The sequence below is a fragment of the Crocodylus porosus genome, unplaced genomic scaffold (genome assembly GCF_001723895.1).
Source record: "Crocodylus porosus isolate Cpor-Errol unplaced genomic scaffold, CroPor_comp1, whole genome shotgun sequence".
NCBI lineage: Eukaryota > Metazoa > Chordata > Crocodylia > Crocodylidae > Crocodylus > Crocodylus porosus.
The window spans coordinates 124,026,313-124,035,810 of NW_017728931.1; the positions used below are offsets into that span (position 1 = coordinate 124,026,313).

General features: G+C 40.5%; 1 protein-coding gene across 1 annotated transcript in view; it reads left to right on the forward strand.

Annotated features, from left to right (window-relative positions):
* Positions 1-9,498, forward strand: part of FBXL13 (F-box and leucine rich repeat protein 13) — a gene marked incomplete at its 5' end in the record, with an annotated part of 190,279 nt that overhangs the window by 138,786 nt on the left and 41,995 nt on the right. Inside the window, 5 exons of the mRNA XM_019543969.1 lie at positions 2,761-2,859; positions 4,259-4,376; positions 4,533-4,695; positions 6,374-6,493; positions 6,838-6,964. Coding sequence (XP_019399514.1) covers positions 2,761-2,859; positions 4,259-4,376; positions 4,533-4,695; positions 6,374-6,493; positions 6,838-6,964 — 627 coding nt within the window. The remainder of the gene's footprint in view (positions 1-2,760; positions 2,860-4,258; positions 4,377-4,532; positions 4,696-6,373; positions 6,494-6,837; positions 6,965-9,498) is intronic.

The following is a 9,498-nucleotide window of genomic DNA, read 5'->3' on the forward strand; positions in this document are numbered from 1 at the left end:
CAGTTTAAAACTGTAACAGAACTGAAGTTCAGTGCACATTAACCTGTTGTCAAAATGGCCAAAACTGATTTAAGAAACCTGGATCAAACTTAACTGATTTAGGTCATATGTGTTTATGGAACTTCTATCCCAGGCCACCTCCGGATTTCAAGTTAACTCACAGCCCCCCAGCATCCCAAGATGCTTTGCATCCCTGTACTTTGCATCCCTGTCACAGAGCTGAGGCAGTAAAGCCTCTGCTCCCAGCCTGCTTCTTACCTGTCAGCCCAGAAGGACCGGGGGGGTGGGCAGAGGAACGGACCCCACCTAGGACTCCCCGAGTCCCACTCAGTAAAGCAAGGGGAGGAAAGGCCCTGGCCTGAGATTCCCCTCAGCCCTGCACCCTCCTCAGGTGGAGGCTGGGGGAGGGGTGAGCCTGGGAGAATCTCAACCTGGCTCCCAGCTGAGGGGGCAGGATGGAGTGAAAAGCTCTCCAGTGAGGACTTCCTCCCCATGTTGGGCAGACCCTGGTTAGAGGTTTGGTGCTGGTTCATTTTGTTATTGGTTCAGTTTATTCAACTTAGAAAAACCTGTGAAGATTGAATCAATTGTGCCTTGGGCTTTTTGAACCTTTATACTTTGTCCTAGAGAAGAACTGAGAACCTACTTTTGGATATCAGGGACTTTGTCTGAGCATGTTTAATGGTTCCTGTCCCATGGGGATGCAAGCAGTGGGCCCGAAGCCCTCTTCTGTGGTGGGACCCAAAGCAGGGCTGACTCACCTTGGGAAGAAAGAGAAAAGCCCTGAGGACAGGGCAAACTTAGGTTTTTCAGAAGAAGCAGAGCCGGATGAGTCACGCCAGAATGGAGTGCCCATGTGGTTCATCAGCCACTTTTATTTCTGGCTGGGGATGGCGCGGATGGATGATGTCATCAAAAACACTGCCTGGATGATTTAAAAGCCAGTGGCAGGGAAATGGCCAGGGGAGCACCACCAGAGCCAGAAGGGAAGGCTGTTCTCTGAGCCATACATAGGGTGCATCAGCAGCCTGGAGGGAATCACAACCAGAACCTGACAGAGGAGTCCAGGGATCAGCTGACGGAGGCACCACATTGGACCATCAGGGCAACCAGGCCAGGGAGTATGGCACTGAGGGACCTTGGAACCCATGAGAGTGGGGCAGGCTGAGGCCCTGTACCCCAACCTTTCCTTTTGTGTTTTGATTTTGTTTTGAGTTATCCCGAGTCAGGGAGAGGGCTCGTAAGCAACCTCCACAAATCAAGAGGACCCAGGAGAGCACAGCATACAGCAACACAGTGAGGGAAGACCCAACGCTTTGTCAGGGATGGTCTGACATCCTGTGGAGGAGGCCAGGAGACAAGCAAGGGGAAGAGAGGACAGGAGGAGACATCATAGGGTGAGCTGATGATCCATCATCTAGCTGTACTGAGGTCTGGCACATGGCTGGGATGTAGGGGAGGTGAAGCCCCAAAAAATGCCTACTAAGATAGTACCTGATCCACAAGGAGCTATGAAAAGGAGCCCCACCACTGAAAGGAAAGATCAAGTTGTAGCAGGTGAGTATCGGGGCCTTCTTTGGGGTGAACATCAAGGCCACAGGAACACACACTGCGGCTGGCATTGGGTGCACGCTCCAAAGCGGCAAGAGAGCACCTACATGAGGCCAGGCAGGTGCAGTTCCCATTTAAACTATTTTCTATGGTAGTCAGGTGGGGGGGGCGAGGGGAGGCGAGGAACTCCAGTTTAGGAAAGGAACGGTATAAAATACCTTCTTTGCCATTTACCAGTGACAGAGTCTATGTGTTATTACTTAAAGATCTGTAGTTCATAATGGATGTTAGATGAACCAGTCTTCCAAAGCCAGCTTTTAAATTCAGAAGAACCTGACAGCATTTGTTTGTTATTCTGTGGTTTATATGTTTAAAACTATTTGTTTTAGTAAGGAGCTTGTATTCCGATCTGCATTCCATTTTCCCCAGGTATTAGATTTTTGGTTTGGTTTAAGTTCATTGTAGTGCTTGGAAAGGGCTCTGAAATTCAAATTCTGTAATGACCTCTCTTCTCAAGTTTATGCAGTTGTGTATTCAGAGTTTGGATTTGTTCTATATTTCTTCAGCAGAGCACACAAATGAAGGATATCTTGATTAAAGATGGATGTGTCTATACGTTGCCCTATGGCAACATAGTAATGTGCTGTGTTGTTATACAGCAAGCTACAGTGATGTAGCGATCATGTGGGTCTACACATGATCACCGGCTACGTCACTGTAGCGGCGCGCTCCAGCAGTATAGTGCACCACTATGGTGACGTAGAGGTGAAATCTAACCATGTGCTGTACACATGGTGTAGTAACCCACCCATAACTCCATGCTTTAGTACTAAAGGAAGTACTAAAGCATGGCGACATGTAGACGTGCCTGCTATGTCACCAGGGTTTTAGGCCAAAATGCTCAAATAGTGAGCATTCCTTAAATAAAGTGAACTGTTGTTTGATATGGCACTTAAAAAAATTAAACAACGTGTGTTAGTACTATTATAAGTGATACATTATGGTTTTTGTATTGTAATACTCCATATACATCCATCCCTTTGTTCTTTTAATAATTTGAAATAATAAAACGTGTATTTCAGTCAGTGTGAAGTTACAAGTTAGTTCAAAATACTAAACATACCTCTGGAAATATACTTCTGGCTGTTATTGTACTGTTCTTTGTAGTGTTTTCTATACGGCATAAATATTTTTTATTTATTCAAACAGATCTCTTGTGATGGCTTCAGATATATTGCCAGTGGCTGCAATAAAATCCAGCACTTGATAATCAATGATATGCCAACTCTTACAGACAGATGCATTCAAGTAAGAAATTGAAAACTAATTCATATTCAGAGGAAACTCTTGGCTTTGGATTTGGGTGCTTTTCTCACGTTAATTTCAAAGACAATTTTAACATGCAGTTCAATAAGGGAAGTTTACTCTTATTTGACACTTTTTAAGGAAGCATTAATATGTAATTAAAATTGTTCTGCAACAAAATTTCAAATCCATTTAACTTTTGATTGTTCTCAGAAACTTCCAAAAATTTTTCTGTCTGTTCCTTTGTAAACACAATCTTTCAGATAGATGAGACTTACGTGGTTTTATTTTATATTAAATCACAGTTTAGTTGGCTATTAATATAGATATGAGGCTGTCCTGTCCCATTGATTTGATACACAACTTCAATAACAAGATCTTCATAAATGTCACATATAATGGCAAATGTTTTCCAGGCTTCTGCAAATGCAGTTGTTCTATTAGATCTCTACTCTTAGGATTCTGCTATACTTCTTGTCTCTATGTCACTGATTTCTGTTTGTTCAAGTGCTGATAAAAATATATACGATTTGAAATGAGCTATCTCTACCATTGTTCACAATTTAGTTTAGCTTTTTTATTTAAAATGGTACTACCGTAGTTACTTTAATCCAACGCAAGGACTTTTTCCCCATTTATGACTATGAGGCAGCGTGAGGGTAGGCAACTCTTCAGGCTCCGGGTCTGGCCACAGCCCCATCCCAGGGATGGGGCCAGAACTGTAGCTGCTGTGTGCACCCCTGCTGCTTCTGGCCAGGCCCCACAGATGCTACCAGGCTGGGCAGAGGTTGTGCTCTGTGGCCCAGGCTGGAACAAGGCTAGAATTTCCTGGAGCAGAGCAAGGGTAAGCACAGGGAGGCAGAAGCAGAGACAGGAGAAGGGGGTCATGGGGCCCAAAGCTGTGAAGAGAGGATGAAGTGGGGAAGCCAAGGCTGCAGGGGGAAAAAGTGGGGTGACAGAGGTGGTGGGGAGGTAGGCATGTGGGGTCAAGTGTGAGGAGAGACAAGCAACATGGGGAAAGGAGAAGGGGCCAACCTGCTTGACCCACCCACCATCTGCCCCCCATGTCCTCTCCCACTACCTCCCCATCACATGCTCCCCTAACTGCCTTCCCCACTGCCTGCCCATGCCTCCCCGCCCCCCCATATGCCCCCTGCTACTACTTCCTCTGCTGCAGCAGTGGAGGGGATGAATGTGTAAATTTTCCATGTATAGAATCTATTCAGTGTGGGGGAGTCATCTTAAATGCAGAGTCATCTTGGATTTAGGTAAATATGGTCCATCTTTTAAGGAAGAAATATGATGTTAATTATAACATTTTACAGATTATAATATCAGTTAACTTTTTGTTTTGTGACATCCCCTAAATGCAAATCTTTTGTTTATTTCTTTTTCTTTAAAGGCTTTGGTTGAAAAATGTCAACAGATTACATCTGTTGTCTTTCTTGACTCCCCTCATCTCTCTGACACAGCTTTTAAAGCCCTTGCTGAGTGTAAACTTGTCAAGGTCCGAATTGAAGGTCAGTAACAGTATAGTATTTCATAAAATTATTCACTTTGTACTTTTCGAGTCTGACCTGGCTCATTTTAAATTAATCAGTTGATTTCAGAGTTTGGTTGGATCAGGTCTGTATGCGTGGCTAATATGCAACTTGTACTGTTGTATATATTGACAGGGAATAATCGGATTACTGATTTAAGCTTCAAGTTGATGAGCAAATCCTGCCCGTACATCAAGCACATTTATATGGCTGATTGCCAGAAGATTACCGATGTTGGTCTTAAGACAATTTCATCATTGAAGTATATTCTTGTATTGAATTTAGCTGACTGTATAAGGTAGTAATTTACATCCATTTTTAACTACTTATTTTAATAAAATTCTGTCTATTCCTAACAAGGAAACAGATCAGTTACCAGCTTTTAAAGTTATATGTCTTTACAGTGTTAGTAATGTAAGCAAAGCAGAATATCCGTGGGACTGAACCATTGCAGTTTGACTGTCTTTAACTTCTAGAGATAATATATGTGAACTAGGAAGTACTAGGACATAAAGAAAGCTATCTTGTTTTTTGCAGTTATCAGCCCAAATGCAGTAAGTTGCATCACTGCAGAAAAACAGCTGTTATATAGAAACTGTTTTTGAATTAAAATTTTTAATGTAGAAATGAAACAAAACTATGAAGGATTCTAAAGACTTCAAATTTCCAGGTTTTGTGCATAAGGGTTAGGCTGGGGAACAAAGGAGGCAAAAAGCCCTATATTTAAAAAATATAGCTACAATTTATTAAATAATGATACAGTTAGGATTGCCACCTACCTGGAGATTTCTAGGATCATCTTCATTCTAGGGGTACTACATATGCAAATCGTTATATTACTTTTGGGATTCTTGAGCCTACCTCAGAAAATGCTAACATTTCTTGTAAATATTATTTTGCTGTGTTGAGATGCGCCAGTGTGATATCATAACAGCATGATGGTGCTTCCATTGTGATGGGGAAATAGCTGCCTTTATGCCTGATTTAACATTTAGAGGGTTGGATTTTCCAGTCTGTCTGCCAAATGGCTGCCTGGGGGGAAGAGGTGTATGTGTTTGGACCTGTGTCTTCCAACTTGGATATTAAAGGATTTCAAAATCCTTGAAGAAGTTTCGCAAAGCATGATAAAATGTATAAAATTCTGTAAGGTCATTTGTTATTTTTACATACATGTGCAAGTGGTCCCAGCAATAGCAATGTTAAGAATCATAACACGTTCTTTTTAAGCAATTTTGTCAATAAATGAAGCTAATATAGAGAGATTAGAAAAACAAAATTGACATTTATCTGATTTGGTTGGTAGTTCTTAAATACAAAAATCAGATTGTGCCTTAGATGTACGTAAGTAGCTCCCACTGAAATCAATGGAAGTTTTATACTGGACAGAATCTCCCCAGAAAAGTTCATTTTTTATTTTCTCTTAATATTGTTCATGCTTTGTAGACCTACTTTTGTCTGTTTTCTTGAAAATAACTGTAGTCCAAGAGCAAACAATGCTTAGGGACATGCAGAGAATTTTTAAAGACAAAGGATAAAACAAATGTAAACTGGTCAATCATGCTGGGGAGGGCATGGCTCAGTTCCAACCCACTGCATGGGGCTTGGGATTTTGGCAGTGGGGAGGAGTGGCAATATTAACTACCACGACTCCCTTGCTGCCAACTTTCCCAACCATTGAGGAGCCCCATGGGCCAGATTCCAAGGCTCTATGGACCACATTTGGCCTGTGGGCCAGAAGTTGAGCCCCCCTGCTCTTAAAGAACTTTTGCAGAAAGTTTTAGTTCTCCAGAGGCTTACAAGAAGCAATATCTTTCTTTGCCAATCCAAACATTCTTCCTATGCTAGTTATTCAATTTTCATTAAAAATAGTGATGAAAAACAGCTCATCTCTGTTTGTTTAATGTAGGTCACCAGATACAAATTGTTTATTGGATTATGAAAATGTGCAGAATTGACTGTTTGTTTTTATATTTTAGAATCAGTGATGCTGGTGTAAAACCATTTTTAGAAGGCTTCTCGGGCGCAAAGCTAAGAGAGTTGAACTTGACTAATTGCTTCCAAGTCACTGATGTCTCTGTTGTGAAAATAGCCCAAAGGTACAATACAGTGTTTGGTGGTTGCAATCAGCAATTAGGATTTTGAAATGGTGTATCTTGAAAATTAAATTTGGAAAGCTATAGCACTTAATACATGGGTAACTGGCTTGTATTAAGCTAGAGGTTATACAAGACAAGCAATTGCATGGTCCCTTCTAATCTTGTAGATCTATGAAAATTGTCACTCTATTTAACTGGGATTTTAAAGGAGTGGGATAGGTAGCAAGTTAGGTGTTAAGATCCTGTTGATATTGAATGGGAACTGGATGCCTAATGTCTTGGGAAACCTTGACAAGTCAAAGACATAATAAACATTTCTGGTTTTTTTAATGTTTTCAATTTAGGTGCCATAATCTGAACTACCTGAATCTGCGATATTGTGAAAATGTGACTGATGTTGGCATTGAGGCTTTAGGGAATATGTTGTCATTGATATCCATTGATATTTCTGGAACCAACATCTCAGATATGGTAAAAATGTAATGAAAGAATAATTGATATATTTATTATTAATATGTTTATTATCTATCATTAGAGAAAAAATCTTCCACGTTTTAAGAAGTACTGCACAGGTATTAAGTAATAAAGTATGCTATATTTAAAGTGTTTTGTAGAACAGTCTATAATATGAATTCAATAAATTAAAAAAATATAGTTGTAAAATTACAGTAATAGTTACATCAAATAGAAATTGGTCTTTGCAAATGAGAGTGAGGAATTCAAAATCCTGATTTACAGGTAAGCTGTGAAGCTGCAATGTGGCTCCTCCAAAATTCATTATTCCATGCCCTGCCTCTGTAGTGATTATACAGGATTTCTAGGCTACTGGATCAATGCATAATTAACATTTGGAAAGTCACTGCCATAGGATGTGGCAGCCAGTGAAACTGCATCTCCCATGGTTCACCATAGTCCACCATAGTGATTGATGCACCGTGGTAGTTCGACCAGAGATACCCTGGTATAGCGGAATTTGGATTCTTTTCAAGGTTAGCTTCTGTAGCCCCCTGCAAAGATGAGACTTTGTGATCTTGTCAGGAGTATATATAGCCACAGCAAACAACTGCATGGGACTGCTGAGGTATAGCTTTTTCTTGTGGCTTTTATTTCAAAGGGTGCTGAACCTGTAAATTAGGAAGGTTGCAGGCCACACCAATACAAAAAATCTGGGTTCTACTCTACACTTAGGTAAAGTAATTGTGATAAGCAAGTGCAATCCAAACAGGAAAATGTGAGCCTGAGGCACTGAAACACCTTGAAACATGAAGCAATTCCAGCAGACAGATTAATTTCAAACTGACCCAAAATAAAACATTTTGATTTGGTTCAACAAACAAATGTTTTAAGTCAAGTCAATTAGACTTGATGGAAAATTGAAAAATTGTGGCATTTAAAATTTTATATTTATGAGGACTGTGTTTTCTTTACAAAACCATTTTCATGCAAAATTCCTGGCCAGTGTGCTCACATGAAAGGGCACTAGTTTACACTGGGTTCCAGGGCAAAATAGCTTGAAAGGTGTCAAGTTGCCAAGAAGCTGGAAACAGCTATTGCAGGGAGGAGGGGAGGGGAGGTTAAATACAGCAAGCCTCCATATAGATGTTTATGGCCCTTAGTAGATCTTCTAAGACTTGCAGGGCTTCTCGCTATTTCAAATGCTGCTCCTCTGCTGGAGAAGTCTGGAAGCAACTTTGTTAAGAAAACTCTGTGATATTTTCTGTACCCTATCCCCCGCCCCGACTGACTATTGTGTGTTTTCATTGACTCATGGGGAGGGATGGGACCTCAAAGATCATCTGATCCAACTCCATGCCATGTGTTAGCATTGGTTTACATGATCTTCAGTGTTTTTTCAGTTCTTGTTCATGTGTAATGATGGCAAGAACTTAAGTATTTGGCTCCAAAGCAGAAAAACCAAGCATTTTTAATTCAGTGAAGTTATTTTAAAATATCGTAAAGTCACTGTCTGTATTTTTCAGTGTACTTATTTTGATGGCACTTCTGATTCTTGGAACTGTTACCCACACTATTTTATAATTCAAGAATTTTCTTTTGATTGTTCCCTTTCTGCTGGCCCCAGCCACCCCTTAAATATTGTATAGTGCTGCTTTTCTGTTTGCATACAGCAGAACTTTATGCTGTCGGCAATCATCCAGACTCTTTTGCTTACACTACATTTTTCAAACAGAGTTTTCCATTCTCTGATAGGGTGGAAGAATTAACCCTGAAACTGACCGTTTATCATCATTGTAATTTCTAAACTGACTTCTAGCACTGGCCATAAACCTGTCATTATTTTGCCATTTATTGTGTCTAGAGTATGTACCACTCACTTTTATGTAAATATATATTTAAATCTTAAGTCAGAATATGAAGAAAAGTGTTTAACAATTTGCTGTTTAATTTTTATATACTTTGAGTCTATCCACCTTATATTATTTCTTAAGTGTAGCTGGAATAAAATAGATGTTTACACTTTTCAGTTTAAATATTGTAAATACTGTGCTAAAATTACTTTTGGACACTGCTGTAGTGGACATCAAGTTTCAAATCCAGCAAATCCAGCACCATTAAATTTGTATTACAGAAGAGGAAGGAATTTTTTTGTGTGGATATCTGTTGCTTGTTCTGCCAGTGTGAGTTCAGTGGGTTTAAAACAGCAAGCCATACAACAAAATATTGATTTTGCTTTCATGAGGAAGATCGGAATTTGCCATATAGGTTTCCTTTGCCAACTGTGGGGGTTAGGTTCTGGAAAGTTCCTGTGGTTGGCAAAACTGTGGTTGGTAAAATGAAAGGCTTATGGGAAAAATGCGGTTAGGGCAAGGGTGGGCAAAATTATTTCAACAATGACAGGTTTATGGCCAGTGCAAAGAATTATGACGTCATTGGGATAACGGAGACCTGGTGGGACTCCACCCATGACTGGACCATGGGTATAGAGGGCTATACCCTGTACAGGAGGGATCGTGTGGACAAAAGGGGCAGGGGTGTAGCTCTCTATG